The sequence below is a fragment of the Anomaloglossus baeobatrachus genome, chromosome 5 (genome assembly GCF_048569485.1).
Source record: "Anomaloglossus baeobatrachus isolate aAnoBae1 chromosome 5, aAnoBae1.hap1, whole genome shotgun sequence".
In the NCBI taxonomy this organism is placed as follows: domain Eukaryota; kingdom Metazoa; phylum Chordata; class Amphibia; order Anura; family Aromobatidae; genus Anomaloglossus; species Anomaloglossus baeobatrachus.
Genome location: NC_134357.1, coordinates 56,753,327 through 56,776,574, shown reverse-complemented (window position 1 = coordinate 56,776,574; position 23,248 = coordinate 56,753,327). Strand labels below are relative to the sequence as shown.

At 45.6% G+C, this 23,248-nt stretch overlaps 1 protein-coding gene across 1 annotated transcript in view; it reads right to left on the bottom strand.

Annotated features, from left to right (window-relative positions):
* Window positions 1–22,842, bottom strand: part of LOC142312624 (alpha-2-macroglobulin-like protein 1) — an 89,688-nt gene extending 66,846 nt beyond the window's left edge. Inside the window, exons 1-10 of the mRNA XM_075351619.1 lie at window positions 22,763–22,842; window positions 22,062–22,245; window positions 17,552–17,714; window positions 17,299–17,351; window positions 15,803–15,823; window positions 13,275–13,440; window positions 11,445–11,529; window positions 11,208–11,307; window positions 2,215–2,329; window positions 1,832–1,941 (exon numbers count right to left, since the gene is read on the bottom strand). Coding sequence (XP_075207734.1) covers window positions 1,832–1,941; window positions 2,215–2,329; window positions 11,208–11,307; window positions 11,445–11,529; window positions 13,275–13,440; window positions 15,803–15,823; window positions 17,299–17,351; window positions 17,552–17,714; window positions 22,062–22,245; window positions 22,763–22,842 — 1,077 coding nt within the window. The remainder of the gene's footprint in view (window positions 1–1,831; window positions 1,942–2,214; window positions 2,330–11,207; window positions 11,308–11,444; window positions 11,530–13,274; window positions 13,441–15,802; window positions 15,824–17,298; window positions 17,352–17,551; window positions 17,715–22,061; window positions 22,246–22,762) is intronic.
* Window positions 22,843–23,248: the final 406 nt, after the last annotated feature.

Sequence of the window (23,248 nt, the reverse complement as noted above, 5' to 3'; positions counted from 1 at the left end):
AAAAACATCCGGCCGATGCGGCGCTTTTCCCAATGCATCCCTATGGATGCCGGATGCGGCGCGATGCGGCAAATACCGCATCCGGACGCCGCATGCGGTTTTTGCCACTGCGCATGCTCAGTAGCATGCCGCAAGCGGCAAAAACCGGACGGGCCGCATGTAAAAAACTTATGCAAAGGATGCGGTGTTTTCACCGCATCCGTTGCATAGGTTTCACAGCCGGATTGAGCCCCCACGGCTCAAACCGGATGTGTGAAAGCAGCCTTAGGCGGGCTTTGCACACTACGACATCGCAGGTGCGATGTCGGTGGGGTCAAATTGAAAGTTACGCACATCCGGCATCGCATGCGACATCGTAGTGTGTAAAGCCTAGATGATACGATTAACGAGCGCAAAATCGTCATAATCGTATCATCGGTGCAGCGTCGGCGTAATCCATAATTACGCTGACGCGACGATCCGATGTTGTTCCTCGCTCCTGCGGCAGCACACATCGCTGTGTGTGAAGCCGCAGGAGCGAGGAACATCTCCTACCTGCGTCACCGCGGCTTCCGTAGGATATGCGGAAGGAAGGAAGTGGGCAGGATGTTTACATCCTGCTCATCTCCGCCCCTCCGCCGCTTTTGGCCGCCTGCCGTGTGACGTCGCTATGACGCCGCACGACCCGCCCCCTTAGGAAGGAGGCGGGTCGCCGGCCAGAGCGACGGTCGCAGGGCAGGTGAGTGCGTGTGAAGCTGGCGTAGCGATAATTTTCGCTACGCCAGCTATCACACGATATCGTACCTGCGATGGGGGCGGGGACTATCGCGTGCGACATCGCAGCATCGGCTTGCGATGTCGCAACGTGCAAAGCCCGCCTTAGCCATTGTCCAGCATTGTTGAAAGCGTGGGTCCTGAAAAGCCACTGATTCCTCAAAACACAAGACATGGCTCTTAGTTTATGTGCAAGCACAGCATAATAATAATAATTTTATTCATTTATATAGTGCTATTAATTCCACAGCGCTTTACATACATTGGCAACACTGTCCCCATTGGGGCTCACAATCTAGAGTCCCTATCTGTATGTCTTTGGAGTGTGGGAGGAAACCGGAGAACCCGGAGGAAACCCACGCAAACACGGGGAGAATATACAAACTCCTTGCAGATGGTGTCCTTGGTGGGATTTGAACCCAAAACGTCAGCGCTGAAAGACTGCAGTGCTAACCACTGAGCCACCGTGCCGCCCATAATTAGGTCTTGTCATAATTAAAGGGGTATTCCAATCTCCAAAAAAATGTCCCAATAGGTAGTATGAATAATAATAATAATAATAATAATAATAAAAAATGCAAACTCCTCCAACTACAAATGTAGTATACCTCTCCTGATTAGCTCTGTCTCTTACATCATGTGCAGGGCATTGCAGCTTAGATATAGCTAACTAACTAACTGTCACTATATGATTAGTCCTAACCATGGATACCTAAGTTACAATGCCCTGCAGATGAGGTAAGATACATGAATATATCATAGATACCTGCAATGCCCTGCACATGAGGTAAGCAACATAGTTAGTCAGGAGAACTATTCTACATTTTTAATTGGAGGTATTTGCTAATATTATTATGCCTTCTACATATTGGGATGCGATCTTAGAGATGGGAATAACCCGTTAAGTCTCATTCACATAATAAAGGCAGTGTGGCGCCCATAGAGCTCCAGATTATGAAGTTGTAGGCACGCTGTGTGCCACATTATGGGGCCTCAGTAGGACATTAAATTTTCTCTCCTGGAGAAGACCTCTACAAGATGCGGAGCCCAGCATTGCTATAAAATGCTCATCACTTACCTGTCCTCTGTAATCCAGCTTTGGTTTATAGACCCCTCTGGACTCTTTAAATTCAACCTTGGCAAGAACTTCACTAATAAAAATGTTTTTTACAGCTTTTCGCTCCACTCCTGCACAAAATAATAAAGGTTCAAAATATGGAAAATACAGCTCAAAGGGGTTTATTGTACTTTATTTGCCATTTTGACTCTATTAAGTTATCATCTGAACGCTAAATAGGACTCATGATGGGGCTATATACCACTCAACTGCGGAGAATTTGTGAGTCAGGAAAAGGATCATCAACTCATTGTAAACCAAGATACCATCTGGCGGTAAAAAGAAGTTTCCAGGCTTTACCTTTTATATGTCTAAGTTACTAATAACAATTAAGACATCATTACCAGTTCCATCCTCCTCAAGAGAAACCTCAAAGTCAAGATAGTTGCTGTATCCATCGGATTGAAACTTGAAATATTCAGTGTTGACTTCTATGGTGTAGCATCCATTCACATCAGTCTAGAGTCAAGAAAAAAAGATTAAAGTCTATTATCTATCTATCTAATAATATAGTATAGTTTGTATAGCTGTATTGCAGTTCAAAATTAATATATTCTATTCTGACTCACGGTTATGTTAAACATAGTAGTGCCTGAACAAACCACTCTTTCTGGGCCCTTCATATGACCTGTACTCACGTTCATACTGGCTCATCAGACAGCTTAACTCAGCCCCCATCTCATGTAAGAAGACTCCAGAAATCGGATTGCTTCTAACTTAAAATCTTGTATTCAATGACGAAAGTGGCAGGTAAAAAGGAATAATTTTTCCAGAGGGCAAATAATGTAGCGCCCCCGAACCCTTCAGGGTACTACAAGGTACTACATCCCGCTAAACATTCAGTGCCTACCCCCAGAGACCTAGAAGACCAGTGACGGTAACAGCAAAACACATTAAAATCCCTGTTTTCCCTCACCCCCACAGACTGTTGACAGACTAGAATTGGACCCAATGGAAAGCCACCCAGGAGTGGAGCTGATCCAGTCCACTAGACAACGACCAGGTGGGAGGTACACACACACAGAGAGTGAGTCGGTTAGAGAGAGGAGACGGACGCAATTGCTCTGACACAGGAGTGTAAAGGTGACCTGAGGGCCCAATCGTGTGGTTGCCGGTGGCGTATGGCAAAGTACTCCCGAAACCATAGCACCCACGGGGTACAGAGCCCTAGGTCAGGCAAACGCTCCAGGCAGATCTGATAAAATCTGCACAGTGAGGGGACCATCCAGGACCTTACTGACCCTAGAAGTCCGGGGGCACCAGCAGTAATGGGAGAATCAGGTATCGGAACGGAACACCGACCGTACAGGGTTCACACTGCCCGCCGTACCGACCAGAGACTGAGAGACAAACAGGAGTGGACCCCCAGATGCTCCAAGCTGCGGGGACTCACCAACTTGAGAAACGGTGCACGGGCAAGAAGCCACCAGGTCATCAACCGGCACTGGGACTAAGGGAACCAGAGGTGAATGCCAGCCTTCCTCCGGGTACCAGTTACCATCTACTGTGAGTAAAGAGAACCAATTACACTGCAACCCCTTGTGTGGCCTCCCTTACTTTCCACGCCTAACTCCATCACTTAACCCCCTGGGGCCGCAGCCCTACTTGCGGAAGGCCCAACATCCAGGCTGCTGTCAACACCAGCGCCAACGGAGAGACTGTGCAGCAACTGTTCCATCACCATAACCGCAACCCGCAAGTGGCATCATGACATAAACTTTATTGAACATTCCCTTGAATATAACCCCCTTTTAAAGCGACCCCCAGGGTCACGGAACCGGGCAACAGCCACTTAGTGACATATCCATGTAGAGCACTGCCCGGGACAGAGTACCCCATAGCCCTGGGCGGCACAATAACAGCAAACCTAAATGTTCACATATACCTTAGACCCTGGACTCACCAAGACTACCATGATAGTGTGACGCACTGCCAAAACCAGGTAGTCACAGAAAGAGTTAATTCTCCTTGGCAGCTACACAATCCCCACACAGATGTACACCAGCCAATCAGGCCCTACTCACCCCCTCACCAGGAAAAATGAAGGGGGCGAGAGTAGCTAAGGAAGTGGAGAGAGGAGTTAAGTTCAGTTTGTGCTGTAGTCAGTGGAGCGCTGACAGGAGAAGCTTGGAGCTCCCTGGAGAAGCTGGTAGTCAGCGTTGGGGCCCTGGAATACCGGACTAGGTGGCAGTGAGGGCCACAGGCGACGGAGATCTGGCCGCGGGGATCCTGAGGCGACCGGGACAGAGTTGTAGCCCGCCGGTGCCGAGAGTGGGGACTCTTTTCGGAGGCTGTTCTAGTGGACTAGTCCAGTCACGGGGGAGACAGACAGAGAGAGTGGAAGGAAGGGCCCTGGCTGTACATCTGGGTGTGGGACCCGAAGACACCCGCCAAAGGTGACCAGCCATTTGGCAAGTTGGTTGACAAAACAGACTGTGTGTTTACTGACCCTCCACATCAATACAGCCTCATCCAGCACCACGACAACCGAACTGTGAGTTTCCTGCTCCCTGTAATCCCTCTCACAATAACCTGGGCCCTGGGACTACACCTCCCCTATCCGTGGAGGGGATACCACCTTGCTGCCCAGATTCATCAGCCCCGGGTACCAAATATACCAGCAGCGGCGGTGCCATCTATCATCACCGTGTCCCACGGGTGGCGTCACTGACAAAGACTCTATCCCTTGTAAATAACCCCTTTTCACTTGTGGGCAGAGGACCGCTGCTCGAGCCCGGGTCCGGTTCCCACTCGAGCCACAATAAAGCCCTGGATCCGACCATCTCCGAGCAGCCCCTTAGCTGCGGTCTGGCCCTCGCCCACAACAATAGTCTTTGTCATGTGAAATATTTTTTCAAATCTAGGCTGTGCATCCACAATGAATTTTTTTGAGTTTCCTTGTACTTTTGCTGCAACAAAAATGCAGCAATTTACAGTTCCAGCAATGCAGATGGGATTTGTAGACATCTTCTGCCTACTGCGTTTCTTTTTTTCAGCATAAACTGACCTGCGGTGCGGGTTTCGATTCCACAACATGTCAATTTCTTCTGAGTTTCTTGCTGAGTTTTCTGTGCAGATTTTCCCCATAGACTTACATTACATGTAGAAAATCCATCAGGTAAAAAATGCACATTCGTTTTTAATGCGTTTCCACTTTGGAAAGGCATTGAAAGTGCATGTAATCTGCTTATAAGTATATCAACAAAGTTTTATCAAAGCCAAATACTAGGAATTTTCAAAATCAAAGTAGTTTTATTTAAAGTAGGGGTCCCCAACCTGTAGATCGGGAGCCAAATGTGGCTCGTGGGCCTGTAGGGTGTCCCAGGCTCTGTCACCCCTACAGAAGTGTCCTAGTGCACTTCCTCCTGTATTGGTGTTAATAAAGTTAATTATTGTGTGTGGTGTGGCCACTAGGTGGCAGTGTGACCCAAGAGACTTCTCCCCTGGACTCCTGGTTAGGAAGGGGTTAAGATCAGGGAGGGCTACAGATTATAAAAGGGCCAGGAAAGAGAAAGAGAACAGGAGAGTCCAACAGAAGGAGCAAGGAGTAATAGACCCAAAAAGAGTAAATCGTGCAGACCCTCAGGGTCTCCCCATTACAATTTGAGGTACAAGTGTGGTCCCCGCTGGGGAAGAATCCGGAGAACGGGATTGGCGGCTGTTCCTTGGAGAAGCTAACCCACGATTCCTCTTGCTGAAAGAGATGGTTAGTGTGGGTGGGAGCAGACTGTGGGCTCACCACGGGTGGTGTGTACAGCACAGGGGATGAGGGACCTAGTGATGCCTATGGAGTCACAGGAGCCAGGGAGCAGCCAGCCAAACAAGAATATGAAGTAGTTAAGTCCCAAAAGAACCCATCTGGGGTCAGAAGTGCCGCCCTTAGGGAGCAGAAACAGAGTGTAATGGTTGTACTGAAGCTGTACAGTAAAAGTTGGAAGTTTGCTAAGAAAACACCTCTGTCTGTTTTTTGGTGTCAGAGTGAGAATGTCATGGATGGACTGTTTCAGAAAGGAGTGGCGACCAGGCGTGAGGAGTTAAGGACCAGCTGCGCTGCGGCCTAGTAGCCCCTGCACAGGTGAAGACAGTAGCCTCTATTAGCCACCCCAACAGGCCCATGATATGTGGCTCACGGCTGTCTTCTAACTGGATGCATGAGCACCAGTCAACAAACAGCTATGAAGAGCAGGTCTCCAGATGGTGAATTTTGTGATAATCCCACCACAGAAGAGCAGATCTAAATGGGCGTAAGGGGGGAACCCCTGGATCTTGGCATACTGCCCCGGTGTGTCTTATGTGGAGAAGCTTTGACTGTCATTATACCCGGTAATGGGGGCTCTAAAGCGGGCTTTACATGCTACGATATTTCTAGCAATTGCTAGCAATATCGTATGCAAAAGCACCCGTCCCCTTCGTGCATGTGTGGCGCCCTGGACAAGCCAGGTCGTCACAGGTACTACACACAACACCCAACACCCCGGGTTAGGCACATCAGCCGCACACAAATCCTTGTTGCCTCCCTCCAGGGGCTGATGTCCATACCAGGTGGGGCGGGGCCAGGCGGTTGGCTCCGCCCATCGAGGAGTTCACAGTACTGGAGGCGGGAAAGGAAGGTGAGATCAATTAGGGCAGTGGTAGTGGAGGAACAGATTGACCGTGTCCGGGTACGTGGCCCGGGCACATACAAGAAGGTTGGCAGACCGTGGTGGCCGTCTGTAGGAGAGGCCTATTGACGCGGAACCATAGGACCGGGGACGGGTGGTGGCCCGCCGGTACCGAACCGGGGAGCGAAGAGAAGCCAGCACAAACCGGCAGGGCCTGCGGCCCCCGACCAGGCTGGGAGTCGCCGTTAAACCGGTCAAATCCGTTAGCGATGGGAACCTCCGGGGTTTCCTAGCAGCAAAGAACCGATTGAAGGCAACCGTCCAAACCGAACAGGGAGATACAGCTACCGTCAGAGCTAGAGCTCCCAGGGCCAGAGCCTGCGGGCAAAAGGGGCTCCTCCGGCACATATCCAAGCTGGGGAGCGTGTTACCGGTGGGAAGCCATCGGGACCGAAGATACACAACAGGTGCAGGGAAAGGCAGCAACCACCAACCGTCCGGGAGTAACCACAGCAGCCGGCTGCGGGACCCGTCCAGCCAGCCGTTTGTTTTACCGGAGACTCTGTGTCCATTCTTGGCTGAGTGAGTACCACCGTGAAATCTGGCACCGCGCTGCCCCCACGACCCTGCACTTCACCTGCCCGGCCATCCCCTTCACCTCATCGGGCCCCGGGACGAAATCCCCCTACCCACGGAGGGGAGAGAAACATCTCGGCTGCTCCCTGTCATCGCTCCCGGGATCCCCGTCCAGAGCAGCGGTGGTGTCCCAACCTCACCACAAACTGTGGGTGGCATCACGGACCAACTCCCCCAAACCCCAAAAACCACCCCTTTCACTCACGGGCGAGGAGCGCCGCTCGAGTCCTTGGATCCGGCCCACCGCTCGAGCAGCCGGCAGCAAGCCGCAGCAACGCCGGACCCGAGCATGGTGAGCGCAGCGCCCCCCTCCCCGCCCGTGACAATTTGGCGTCACGAACAGGATCTTACCGTTCTACTGGCTGGTAGAAGTGCGCCTTGTGTCCCGCCGGCGGTGTGCGGCCGAAAAATTTCAGAATCCGCCATCTTGGGTGCGAAGATTTTCTCGCTCGAGCGTCTTCTCGAGCAGTGGAGGCGCGAAAGCTGAAGCCCCGCCCTTGAAGAGGAGGTGCTGAGAAAAGACCAAGGGGGGCGGATGGCGTCTGGCCGCATGTGAACCGCAGCTATAAAAGCAGGGACGCCAGGACTCTGCGGCCATCTTTGGTTCCTGGAAGGTACCGCTACCAAAATGTTCGCCCCGTCCAGCCACGCAGAGATGATGGAGCCGATGCCTGGAACAGCGGCATGGCTCAGGGCCCGAACTACGGGGATCTGCCGGCGCTACCGGAATCAGATATGCCTTCTGATGGAGCAGTAGACCGCGGAGGTGGAGGGGCTGGCTGCGGTCGCCCGGGTGTACGGGAGGGAGGCTATGATGGAGGAGCTGGTGAGTGACCCACGCCCCTGTGTCCCTGAGGGACCGGCCGCTGCGGCTGAGGGGCCTGGTCTGCCCCTGGCCCCCACACCGCCTCCGTCTTCCCTGCCCGCGCGCCCCGCCGCTGCTGGTCCGTCTGGCTTGCGCCACCTCTTAGCGGTAGCCGAAAGAGTGGTGAGCCCAGAGACTGCGGCAGCTGGCGGCAACCCGCCTGGCGCAGAGACGGATGATAGTGACTCCGGGCCGGACACGGAACCTGTCTCAGAGGAAGAGGGAGTCGCTGGCTTGCACGACATGGAGGCCACCTACATCCCACGGAGTGGCAACAATGGATATCGGGCAGCCCTTCTCCGTCGTGCCTGTTATGCGCTGGAGGGGCTGGTGCCCGTGTTTTTCCACCCGGGGGCGGATGAGGAGCAAGAAAGCGAGCAGTGAGTCAGCGGTCCCTCCGCTGCACCGTTGTCCCCGTTGGGACCACCAGTACCGTTAACCTGATGAATGAACGAATCAACAGAAATGTTACCAGATTGTCAACCGTGATTGAACCGGCCGTTGCCGGCAAGTTGTTCCCGAAGGGACCCTTTGCACCGTGCGTAAGGAACTACTTACGGACACGCCCGAGAACTTGCAGGGCAACCACAAACTTGTGGAATGTAAATAATTTTTGGCTTAATTCCGTGACCGCCTCCGGAGAGGCTGATTTGGAGGATGGGCCTGGAGGAAAGGGATGGCCCAGGCCCACCACTACCGTAACCGGTGGCGATCCTCCGTAGGGTCAGGGGTTCCCCATGGACGTGGGTCCCCTGAAGTGACCGTAGGGTATGAAATACCGTACCCGCACCCGCTCGGGCAGCCTGGATATGGACTGGGGTCAAGGGGTGCTGCCCACTTCTTAGGGGCAGCATCAGGGCCAGGTTGTTTGGGTGGGGGAGAGCGGAAGCCGACTGTTTAATAAAAATTGACTACCGTTAGTAACGTTTAAGTACCGTGCCTCCCGTTAAGGGAAGTTTCATAAAAAAATACTTATGTTTAATGTTTTAGATGTTTTTCTACCTCTTTTTCAGTTTGAAACAAAAATAAAACCGGTGATGGACGGGCAGCCCGCGGACGGTCTGCATTTAACCAAGGGGGAATGTGGCGCCCTGGACAAGCCAGGTCGTCACAGGTACTACACACAACACCCCACACCCTGGGTTAGGCACATCAGCCGCACACAAATCCTTGTTGCCTCCCTCCAGGGGCTGATGTCCACACCAGGTGGGGCGGGGCCAGGCGATTGGCTCCGCCCATCGAGGAGTTCACAGTCCTGGAGGCAGGAAAGGAAGGTGAGATCAATTAGGGCAGTGGTAGTGGAGGAACAGACTGACCGTGTCCGGGTACGTGGCCCGGGCACATACAAGAAGGTTGGCAGACCGTGGTGGCCGTCTGCAGGAGAGGCCTATCAACGCGGAACCGTAGGACCGGGGACGGGCAGTGGCCCGCCGGTACCGAACCGGGGAGCGAAGAAAAGCCAGCACAAACCGGCAGGGCCTGCGGACCCCGACCAGGCTGGGAGTCGCCGTTAAGCCGGTCAAATCAGTTAGCGACGGGAACCTCCGGGGTTTCCTAGTACCAAAGACCCGATTGAAGGCAACCGTCCAAACCGAACAGGGAGATACAGCTACCGCCAGAGCTAGAGCTCCCAGGGCCAGAGCCTGTGGGCAAAAGGGGCTCCTCCGGCACATATCCAAGCTGGGGAGCGGGTTACCGGTGGGAAGCCATCGGGACCGAAGATACACAACAGGTGCAGGGAAAGGCAGCAACCACCAACCGTCTGGGAGTAACCACAGCAGCCGGCTGCGGGACCCGTCCAGCCATCCGTTTGTTTTACCGGAGACTCTGTGTCCATTCTTGGCTGAGTGAGTACCACCGTGCCATCTGGCACCGCGCTGCCCCCGCGACCCTGCACCTCACCTGCCCAGCCATCCCCTTCACCTCATCGGGCCCCGGGACCAAATCCCCCTACCCACTGAGGGGAGAGAAACATCCCCTGTCATCGCTCCCGGGATCCCCGTCCAGAGCAGCGGTGGTGTCCCAACCTCACCACAAACCGTGGGTGGCGTCACGGACCAACTCCCCCAAACCCCAAAAACCACCCCTTTCACTCACGGGCGAGGAGCGCCGCTCCAGTCCCCGGATCCGGCCCACCGCTCGAGCCACCGAGCAGCCGGCAGCAAGCCGCAGCAACGCCGGACCCGAGCATGGTGAGCGCAGCGCCCCCCTCCCCGCCCGTGACAATTTGGCGTCACGAACAGGATCTTACCGTTCTACCGGCTGGTAGAAGTGCGCCTTGTGTCCCGCCGGCGGCGTCCGGCCGACAAATTTCAGAATCCGCCATCTTGGGCGCGAAGATTTTCCCGTTCGAGCGTCTTCTCGAGCAGTGGAGGCGCGAAAGCCGAAGCCCTCCCTCAAGGGGGAGTTGCGTTTGGCGTCACCGCAACGTCACTAAGCGGCCGGCCAATCAAAGCGGAGGGGCGGAGATGAGCAGGACGAACATCCTGCCCACCTCCTTCCTTCCTCATTGCGGGCGGGACGCAGGTAAGGAGACGTTCCTCGCTCCTGTGGTGTCACACACAGCGATGTGTGCTGCCGCAGGAACGACGAACAACATATATAAACAACCATTAACAATTTTTGGTTTTAGGACGACCTCTGCATGGTGAACGATTTTCACCACTTTGGAGGACATTTAAGGTCGCTGGTAAGTGTTACACACTGCGATACTGTTAATGACACCAGATGTGCGTCACTAACGACGTGACCCCCAACGATAAAACATTAACGATATTGTAGCGTGTAAAGCCCCCTTTAGTGTCACTATTATGAGGAGGGCAGGAGCCGAATGTGGATCGTGACCCTCTCTCAGACCTGAATGTGGCTCTTAAGGTCAGAAAGATTGGGGACCTCTGCTTTAAAACATGATGTTCCATAAAGAGACAAAAAATGCAGCGTCAAAAATATGATTAAAACGCATGTAGCTTAATTTACATAATACAATAAGGAAAGCAGAGCAGTATCCAGTGGCCATTTTTTTATACCATTTCCCCCCCCCCAAATTAATTTAGATAATTTTTATAACCTTTTTCAATTTTAATCTATAAATTCATTAAAATTCCATTGTTTATGCAAAAAATTGGCAGAGTGGAATACTAAAATAGTATATAAGGTATACGACTACGCGTTTCGGCGTTAAATGCACGCCTTCATCATGGTCTCCATGATGACATGGAGACAGACATGATCTTACCTCTCCATCAATTGGCTGACAGATGTCATCTGAACTCCATGTGGCAATGTGACAAATTTTTCCAGTCGCGCGACCTCTCACTGGTTTACCATATGTATATCTAGAAAGATATAACATGTCTGAAGCGTTTTCTATGATATTAATGTTATACATTAAAATTCTTTGGAATATAGTTTGAAGGGTTCATCTAATCCCTCCAGTCAGGAGAATATACTGCTACAATCAGACTGCACTTACTTGCCGCATATGTTACCACGAAAGTTGCTCTGAAGAATGGTTACAGTATCTGGTGCCTCTATTGTGGTCTCAAACTTTGGTAGAACTGTATAAGAAACAGAAAAAAAATATAAATATAACTATGTATATATTTACAGAATAGCTCAAAAATACTACCTTGTGAATTGTGGTTCTGTATAGACTTTTTAAAAAAATGGAATTTAATTATGTCGGCAATATGTTGTTTTATGTTGTCTCTACGCATGTATGTAGCCACAAGATGGCCGTCAGAAGAGTCAAATAAAGGATGAGCAATTATTAATAAATAAATAATAATAATAATAATAATAATAATAATAATAATAATAATAATAAATAAAGGATGAGCAATTATACTTCCAGGAAGATGGTGCACTGCCGCATTACTGCCAAGACATCAGAGCTAATGATGAGAGAACGTGCTCGACACTTGAGGTGCTCGGGTACGCTTGGTGTTTGGTTGAGTATCGCGGGTGCTCAGATGTGTCATTCGTGCACGATCCGACACAAAGAACCGTCTCCCTTCAGTGAATGATGGGAGTGGGCACTTAAGTGATAGCAGTCTATGCATGGCTCTCACTGGAGGTAAAAACAACGACTTCGGATGATAAGTGTAAAAAAAAAAACAGCCCACCCTCCCCTAGTGAGAGCGTCCAACCTGTTTGACTCGTGTAAGGAGCATTCGACTACTTTAGTGCTTGCTCATTAACGAAAATGCTAGTGATGAGTGAGCACTACCATGCTCAGTACTCGTAACAATTAGTTGGATGTTCGAATTGAGGTGACTCGAGTACCTGGAGTATAATTGAAGTCAATGGTGAACTCAAGCATTTCTCTGGGAAATCTTCCCCCATTGACTTCCATTATACTTGGGTACTTGAGCTGAGCCCATCCAAGTGTCTGACTGCTCATTATGAGTACCAAGCACCCGAGCATGGTAGTGCTCGCTCATCATTAGTTATGAGTACTGAGCACAAGAGTATGGTAGTGATCGCTCATCATTAGTTATGAGTACTGAGCACCCGAGCATGGTAGTGATCACTCATCACTAGTTACGAGTACTAAGCATCTGAACATGGTAGATGCTCGGTACTCGTAACTAGTGATGAGTGAGCACTGAGCATGGTTGTGCTCGCTCATGACTAGTTATCAGTACTGAACACCCAAGCATGGTAGTGCTCGCTCATCACTAGTTATCAGTACTGAGCACCTGAGCATGGTAGTGCCCGCTCATCACTACTTACGAGTACCGAGCACCCGAGCATGGTAGTGCCCGCTCATCAATACTTACGAGTTCCGAGCACCCGAGCATGGTAGTGCTCGCTCATCACTAGTTACAAGTACCAAGCACCAGAGCATGGTAGTGCCCGCTCATCACTAGTTACGAGTACCAAGTACCCGGGCATGGTAGTGCCCGCTCATCACTAGTTACAAGTACCAAGTACCCGGGCATGATAGTGCTCGATCATCACTAGTTACGTGTGCCGAGAACCCGAGCATGGTAGTGCCCGCTCATCACTAGTTACGTGTGTTGAGCACCCGAGCATGGTAGTGTCCGCTCATCACTAGTTACGTGTGCCGAGCACCCGAGCATGGTAGTGCTCGCTCTTCACTAATCAGAGCTTATCTCGATTATATTCTGCCAGGACGTTGGATAGGACGAAGAAGCTCCAGGAGTCAGATGTCATTAGTAAGGTTATGTTTGTAGACCTTTCTAACAAAACTGGAAATGTCTAAAATGAACAACCCTTTTCATTGCTCATTTTTAAAATTGTACATTTTGAGGGTCATTACTTGATATCATGAACTCACCACGTTTGTCTACAGTGATGGTCACTTCCGCCACAGAGTCATCTTTATTAGCTGTGATTATATAATCGCCAGTATGTATATTAGGAGATAGATAGTGGGATAACTCCAATATGCCGCTGTTCGTTTGAACATTAACCCATTGTTTTATGTTGTTACCCAGGTCATCCTAGAGGCAAGCATCAAATAATGAATGTTAATGGCCGTCATGTCTTTTCATATCACAATTTCCTTTTCAGAGGAACCAATAATAACATTTATTTAATAATAATATTTATTCACTTTCATAGCGCCATTAATTCCACAGCACTATACATACTGTACATCAGCAGCACTGTCCCCATAGGGGTGCACAATCTATAGTCCCTATCACTATGTCTTTGGAGGGTGGCAGGAAAACCACACAGACACATGGAGAACATACAAACTCCTTACAGATGTTGTCCTTGGTGGGATTAAAACAAAGGATTCCAGCGCTGCAAGGCTGCAGTGCTAACCACTGAGCCACCGTGCCGCCCGTTATGTCTATTGTACGATACAAATCTTATTAAGTGCATCCCTCTGTCTAAGCCAGGTAATTAACCACTGCTATTTATAGTACTGGTATCTCCTTGTTGTATATGGCAAAGTGTCCTTTGGGCCCTTTGGACACCAGGTCCCAGACACGGCTTTGTATATCCTTTGTAGCAGTGCCCTTGCCTTAACCATTTAGATTGGTTATAATCGGTGGATTTCCTGATGAAGAAGTGGGGTGACACTTCGAAATGCGTTGACTAAAACCACCTTAATTCAGTTTTCCTAGATTCATGTCATATCTTCAACAGCACAGTAACAGTTCCACACCAACTTTGTTCCTGATCTGCTTCAACCATACTCACAATCTGAATTCCAAATTAATTTCTTAGTTCATATTTCAAATTTAGCAGAAGCCAGAAGAACTCATGTAGATATCAAAGGTGCATATAAACGCCAGGCAGATGTTGCCCTTGGTCATATTCAACCACATAACCGCAGTGCTTCAGGGCAAGACTGCTAATACACTAAGCCCCATATGTTCCCTCTTCTCCTCCCTCCTATCCTGTGTCTGGCTGTTAGATAACTGGCTGTAGCAGAAGCCTCCCTCCTTTTTACTTTTTCTAAAGTAGTATATCTAAATAAAAAAGTGTGAAAAGGCCTATATGTAATAATAAAAAAACCTCTCAATTTGTTTTCCAACAAACATCAAAATTTCATACCTGATTAAAAATATATGGGTGCACTAGAAAAACAAGTGGGTGAACCAAGAACAATTAAATATTGTACAGAGCGACATGTGGTGATCGCTGCCATAGTGAACATTATCGCTACAGCAGCGTCACACGCACATACCTGTTCAGCGACGTCGCTGTGATCGCCGAACAATCCCTCCTTCAAGTGGGAGGTGCGTTCGGCGTCACAGCGACATCACAAAACGGCCCCCCAATAGAAGAGGAGGGGAGGAGATGAGCGGCCGGAACATGCCGCCCACCTCTTTCCTTCCTCCTTTCCTGTGGACGCAGGTAGGATGATGTTCGTCGGTCCTGTGGTGTCACACACAGCGATGTGTGGTGCCGCAGGAACAGCGAACAACCTGTGGAATGAAACACCAACGACATTATGATTTAGAGCGACGTGTCAACGATCAACGATTTTTGCCGTTTTTGCGATCGTTGATCGTCGCTCCTAGCTGTCACACGCTGCGATGTCGCTAATGACGCCGGATGTGTGTCACAAACACCGTGACCCCGACGATATATCGTTAGCGATGTCACAGCGTGTAAAGCCCCCTTTAGTCAAAATACTGTCTATACCCTCGAGCAAGTAAATACCATTAATGATGAGAAAATCACGGTTCACTAGTAGTGTTGAGCGAGTAGTTAACTATTCATACTCGCTATGCTGTTAGTAAGTACTGTCTGCTACTCGCATATTTATTAGGAGTAGCGGGCACAATGTAATGTCAATGGGAAACACTTGCTAAGTAGCGAGTAACCCGAAAGCCATACTTTTCGTGGGAGTAGCGAATTGTACGGCTTTCAGGTTACTCGCTACTTAGCGAGTATTTCCCATTGACTTATAGTATAATGCGCCCGCTACTCGTAACGAATATGCGAGTAGCAGACAGTACTCACTAACACTACTATTCACTAGCAATAGATATTATACCCCTAGGTATTATTGTCCACAATCACTCCAATACCAATAGGTAAAAGGCAGCGCATCATTATACAATATACTGTTTATGTAATTGAATACCGTATATACAGACATACTAGGACTCATATCAAATGCAATCAATCCATGGAAGTATTGTGTTTCAGAGAAGCTTCCTCAGGGGACAAAAATAGGATACAAATATTTTAAAGGGAACATATCATCTGATTCCTGCTACCCTTGACTATGCTATACCTCTCAGAGGGGCCCAACACGGAAAATTATATTAACATGTAGCTAACCCATATCTATGAGTGTATGAATTAAAAAATGGTCTGTATTAGTATATAATCACTTACCGCAAAGTTAACCAATGTAAACTGTAAAATAGAAAGCAATCCATAGTTACTAATCATTAGGAGTGTAAATATCAGCCATGTACAATAAAAACATCACATTTTGGATATAATCTTGATTAAAAATCATCTGCTGGTTTGTGTATGCAGCTCCTGTGCAGATCTATGTTTCTCCATGGCTAAGATTAAATTCTGCAGTTGTGCTATTTTATTTAGCATCCAATGGCTATCATTAGCATTTATGGAGTTGTCTTTCTTTTAATCCCTTCACCCCCGGGCGATTTTCCGTTTTTCATTTTCGTTTCCCCCCCCCCTTCTTCCGAGAGCCATACATTTTTTATTTTTCCATCAATATTGCCATATGAGGGCTTATTTTTTTGTGGGACAAGTTATACTTTTGAATGAACCCCATTATTTTACCATATAGTGTTCAGGAAAACGGGACAAAAATTCCAAATGTGGAGAAATTGTGAAAAAAGTAAAATTCCACAATGTTTTTTTTATCCACCGTGTTCACTATATGGTAAAAGTGACACCTCAGTATGATGCCTCAGGTCGGTATGAGTTAGTAAATACCAACATGTATACTTTTATTTTTATCTATGTGGTGAAAAAAATTCAGAAGTTTGTAAATAAAAAGAATAGAGCTTTTTGTCGCCATTTTCCGAAACCCGTAACGTTCTCATCTTTGGGATCTGGTTCTCAGTGATGGATTATTTTAAGAGTATTGAGCTGGCATTTTTATGAAAAAAAACATAATTTTGCTGTTTGGAATTTATTTCTCGCAACTCCGTGTACCGATAAGTAATTTTATATTTTGACAGATCGGGCATTTCTGAACTCGGCGATACCAAATATATGTATTTTTTTAAATTGTCTTATTTTCTATCTGGCAAAAAAGAGGGGTGATTTGAACTTTTAGTTTTATTTTTTCATATTTTTTAAAACTTTTTTCATTTTTTTTTTTATTTTACTAGTTCCCATTAGAGGGCTTTATCACTGCACAGTCTGATCGCTTCTCCTGAACCGAGCGATGCTCCAGCATTGCAGTGATCAGCAGAAATGCTGATCTCCTGTGAATGCCAGCACTCTGCCGTCATTCACAGTAAGTGACTCATGATAGCATCAGGGGTCATCATCTGACCCCATGCTGTCATGATAAGACATTGGAGCCTCATGATCCCATGGCAACACCACAACCCCCTCCGATGCGCAATAGATTGCACTGTCAGAGTTTGACAGCGCAATCTAAGTGGTTAACAGGTGCAGGTGGATCTGTGATCCACCCCTGCCTGTTAGCTGCACATGTCTGCTGATCAGATCAGTAGACATGTGCGGGAATTACTGCGGGCTCACCGCCAGAGCCCGCAGTAACCAGGGGAACACAACCAATGGCATAATAGTACGTCATTGCTTGTGAAGGGGTGAACAGATGTAGAATCAACATTTTTGAACATTTCATTTTTCCTTTAGTTAGTCAATAAGAGATCAATGCTTACGGCTTCATTTTTGGCAATAAGGTTCTCAGTAAAATCCACCGCTTTTATAATCACTGTAGACGAAAACAAAAGTTATAAAGAATTAAAGGGGTTTTGTGAGATAAGATAAACAGATATTTTCCAACAAGAACAGCGCCCCTCTTCTTTATGGGCTGTAGGTGTTTTTAATGCGCTGCAATACCAGACACAACCTTTGATTAAGAGTGGCGCTGTTTCTTTAGATCTTGTTTTTCTTTTTATGAATGGCTCTTACCTGTCTCTCCAGGTTGGTAAATTGCTCTGTCTGTCTCAATAAACATTCCATTTCTCATGGGTCTGATTATAACAGACTTTTCCTCCCCCTCATTTAGGACATCGCTTGTGATGCTGACAGCAATAGTGGCCACCTCCTCTGCACCATTCAAGGGTGGTGGGACCTAAGAAGAAAAAGACTCTTCATTTTATATCTATAAGATATAAATATATCACTTTTTACAGTATATAGTCAAAGACTATCCCTCTCACCTGATCCTAGGAGACCATGTATCCGACTGTGCACGGACCAGAGAAAAAAAAGGTCAGCCACCTTTGTAAATCAAAATATTAAGGGTAAGGTCCAGCAACGAAGTCCAAGAGTTGATTAATAAAAAATAAGAAACTTTATTCCATATACCGTAGTTAAAATTCCATCATGCACAGGGATGAAAGTAGGACGCGTTTCGGACTTAAGTCCTTACTCTGTCTCTTAGAGACAACGCGTCCTCCTTTCATCCCTGTGCATGATGGAATTTGAACTATATGGAATAAAGTTTATTATGTTTTATTAATCAACTCTTGGACTTTGTTGCTGGACCTTACCCTTAATATTTTTATATATAATATTGTAGTCTCCGATATGGAGGAAATCTGGCACTAATATATCCTTGTGGAACATTATCACCATTCATATTTATAAACACTCAAATGTTAATAACTTCTAAGAAAATCTGTTTTGCTAAACCAAGAAATAAAAAAGGAAAAACTTTTTTTTCAAATGGAATTTTTTTTCTCTGATAGTGTCTATGCACAATTTTCTGTACATGATGATGAAGACAGACATAGCTTCAATTGCTGCCAATGTCCGCATTACACAATCAGGAACCAAGACACTCAAATGTAAGCAAGAAAAAAAATAGGTTTATTGAAGTATCAGATTAAGAAAAGATATAACATGGACTTAAATAACATGGACATCTCCAAGATCCTCTTCCAATATGTAGTAGATATTATTATTATTATTATAATAATAATAATAATAATAATAGCAAATGCCTCCAATTAGAAATGTAGTATAGTTCTTCTGATTCACTGTCTCTTACCTCATGTGCAGGGCATTGCAGGACCTTAGATATCCAAAATTATGACCACTAGCAAATAACTGTCACTGTATGCGTGGTCATAACTCTGGAAAGCTAAGATCCTGCAGTGCCCTGAACATGAGGTAAATGGCATACCTAATCAGGAGAACTATACTACATTTCTAATTGGAGGTATTTTCTATTAGTAGTAGTAGTAGTGGTAGGAGTAGTGGTAGTAGTAGTAGTAGTAGTAGTAGTAGTAGTAGTAGTAGTAGTAGTAGTAGTACACCTAATACATATTAGGATAGGATCTTGGAGATGGGAATCGCTCTTTAAGTCTACCTTTAACCTTAAAAACTCTGAAACTATGAACATAATCTATCCTAGTAGTTATCGTACAGTAGTAGGACTGAAGGGAGTAGTGCAAAAGGCATAAACATCAAGAGTAATGTTTAACATAAAAAAGTTTATACAATATGTTTGTTAATAAGTATTTTATTATCTATAAAAAAAAATTGAAATTTTTTTTCTATGACAAGCCAGACATGCAAATTGCTAAATTGTGTAAAATGCTTATTAGGCGACACAAGAGTTTGTGTGTCTTATGCTTTGGCTAAAAAGTTAAAGGGGATGTCATTAACTTTAGGGTAGGTCATCAATGTCTGATCGGCTTGGGTGCGACACCCGGCACCCCAACGGTGCAGCTCCACAACTAAGATGTTCCGGCCTCCAACAACACCGGAAATAGCTGATTGGTGGGGATGATGGGTGTCGCCCCCCCCCAAACAATAAGACATTGATGACCTATCCTAAGGATAAGACATCAATATTAAAGTCCCAGATAATCCCTTTAATTTGATATTAGCGAGAAAAGTAGGGTGCCGGCAAGTGCTTACAAATTGGCTACCAATTTATGCAAATTTCTGTAAAGGAAGGCATTATAGGTCCAATTCATTAAGATTGATGCTATGCCTGCCAGTTTTAATCAAGAGCTCAATGGAGTATGATGAGCCAGATTCACTACGAGGCGCATGCAACGTATTGAATTGGTCTCATCTTCTCAATGATGTTCTCTTCATCAGAAATGCTGGACTCGAATAGCATTTATGACATAAAAATTGACATTTTTGTTGAATTTGATGGGGGTGGATGGTCACGCCCAGTTGCGCCTCTACACAGCTCTGCCCATTTTGGCGGAGCTGCTTTAAATTGGTGTGAGAGCGTCAAAAGGCGCCACATTTTTGTTGGCAGCGTATTATCAACGATACTCTCCTAGCGTGCAACAATAATGGTTGGTTTATTCAGGAACAATCAGGAACAAACATAGTAAGCTTAATAGATTGCATTTCTGTGTGTCTCTGTCTGCTGTGTCTGCACACAGCTTCATTTCTCACGGACGCAAGGAACAGAATACAGTTAGATCCTCTTTCTGTGAGACTTTCTGGAGTATTTTTTTTAACAATAATAGCTTTATTAACAGCATACAAACCTAGCAACTAAACACTCATAGACAGGAATGCAGTTGATGCACTAAACATATTCCAACAATTTTTTTTTCAACATTTTTTAGACTTTTCAAACTGTTTTACAACCGTTTTGTGGCCAAAACCCCCCTTTGAGTCTTTTCTGTGGTTGCTCCTATTCAGACAGAATTTGGGATATCAATTGTACTATAATTTGGAAATTAACTATTGAGATGTGTTGAGTTGACTATAGTTTTTTATATATATATATATATATATATATATATATATATATATATTATAAAATTTTCTCTATATTCCTACATAGCCATGGTTTCTGCTATATAGATATTGATATAGAAGGGTTAATAGTTTCTCTATTTCTTCATTAAAGATTTATTGTTATTTTCATACACCCTTTCTTAATGCAAATGTGGGACAAGCTAGTAGAGTCCACTGACTACCTGGATGATCAAATTTTTCGGGTTCTTGAGATTCTAAATGCTACCAATGCTATACAAAAACAATTAATTGTAGTCACTAACCAGCATACTATAGTGCTAGACTTTGTGACAGCAAAAGACGGCGGAATGTGTCAAATAATTGGTCCTGCCTGTTGCCATTACATTGACCCTGCAGGCAACCTCCAGGTTAGAGCAGATATACAGAAAACAAGTGAACTTAGGGATAAATGGTTAAAAGAGCACGATGCCAACAAGGACTCCTGGTGGGGAAATACATTTTCTTTTATGAATCCAGCCAATTGGTTTAAGGGCATAGCAGGTTGGGTTTCTGGCATTATAGAAACCTGTATGCAAATATTGTTGTTCTGTCTACTGCTTTATATAGCTGTAAAAGCATTGATATATGCATTACCTAAACTAATGAATAATGTATGTTCTAAGAGTCTCAGCATTGAACCCTCTGTAGTTTACTACGGACCCCAAATGGCCTCTGCTGACCGGGAGTAGGTGTCCACACTGAGGGTGGATGGGTGAAGTGGTAGGAAGACCCCTCATGGGTAGCCAGCAGCTCCTGTTTGGACGTCTACTGACCCTGTAGTGAAGGTTATACCATTTACAAAAGGGGCAAATTGATATAGAAGGGTTAATAGTTTCTCTATTTCTTCATTAAAGATTTATTGTTATTAGTAAGTATATCTGATGGTAGTTCATAGTCATGGAGCCTACGGAATAAGAGACAGTCTCAAGGATTATTATTGTCTCTAAATGTTCTTCTTGTCTTCTTCTTATCTCATATGCATGACTCTACATTTTTGTTTTGCTAAAACTTAAAGGTCATATGAGCAACTTGTAAAGTCCAGCTAGAAGCTTTATTTTGCAATATCACATTGATCTGTAAATGGTATAAATAAACTGTACTTTGGTTAAATAAACAGAAGAAATTGATCATGCCCACATGGATGCTGGTCTTTTCTCTCCGAGCGCTCGATCTTGATTAGGTCTGAAGAGGCCTAATTCAGAGGACCTCACTGGTGATCCCATAAGCTGACTTGTGACAAAACAGAACAGCTACAACAATATCATAGATATTAGAGATGAGTGAATCAAACTGGTGTCATATTTTAGGAATTTGCCATACCTGGAAAATTTGGAACAATGTGTGAAATGCTTCAAGGGCATAGGCTAAGATGATTATTGACATTTTACACATTGCAAAAGATTACATCAGTCAGGGAGAGCTCATATAATCTGATGTGGCCAAAGGGGCTTTCCTATAGTAACTTAGTATTGCACAGCCTATCAGGAGAGACTCTAGAAAAGCTAAGGCAGGGAATGCAGCAGCCACTTTGTGGTGAAGCTAGATAGTGACAGAACGTCACACCTATAAAGATAGAGAGAAAACTCTGAACACTGAATAAATATTACAAATAGTGTGTGACAGCAAAGCAGTGAAGAATACTTATCATCTGTTTACCCATGAGGTCAGTTAGACATTAATACAGCCCAATATTATGTATTACCTGGAAGGTGTCACAATGCAGCTTACTGTCTCCTTTACTGATTAGGGTATTGAAAACAGAAGAAGATGATGTTGCCCTTAAGGAAATGTCGAGTGCGGCATCAGCATCTGGTGACATGACGTAAACACATACAGTCTGATTGGATGGATAGTGCATAACGGCTGGTGCTGCCACCAAATATTTCCTGGAAGAAGAGAAGAATATAGAATCTAGTATTACCCCAAACTCTTAATATTTGTAACAGTTTGTCAATTTTTTTTCACACTTTCAGATTTTTCAGATATAACTATAAAATAATATAATAGTATAATAATGTTTAATAAAATTAATACAGTAATGTAAGGGAAATAGAAAATAAAGATAATAGCAAAATCAGAAATGATAATGTAATGGGAGAAAAAAATCTGCAAAAATCTTTTGACAAATTCCATTTAAATCAGTACAACATTACTGAATGTTCTAAAATATCTATATATATATATATATATATATATATATATATATATATATATATATATATATATATATATATACTGTATATAACATTTTTGTAATATAATAGAATCTCGATGCATCTAATAATACAAAACATCATACTGAACAAATTAATATAATACAGCACGAGATCGAGACTACAATATTACACTATAAAAATGTCATAAGCCAATAATGTATTATATATATATACATGAATGTCTTACAGATTACTGCTCTGTCCTGATACGAGAGGGAAAGCCAAGATAATCATCATTAGTCTTCTCATGATGATGGGATCCTCCATTTCTATCCCAGTAGATCCTCCGCTCTGACCACTATGTGCTCAGCTTCTTCTTGTGCCGTGGGATAGTAGTAGTAGTGTTGGTCTGCTCTTTACCTCCAGGGTCTACTCGCTGTCTGTACACCCTGCTTTTTATATTCTGTTAAGAGGAAAGTAAAATTATTTGCAAACATACTTCCTTCTTTCCTTAAGCCATTCCAAAATCCCCTGAGGATACTTTTCCATGGCAGCCAGGACAGGGACACATTGTATGACAGAAAATCACAATGGAGCTATAGCCAATTTACCCACATTAACAATGGTGGACCAGAATCAACATCTGGCTCTTGACCATTAATAGATACAAAGACAATAACAAAGGAATTATAGATTATTTAGTTTAGATACACTTTGTTTTCTTCTAAAGGGA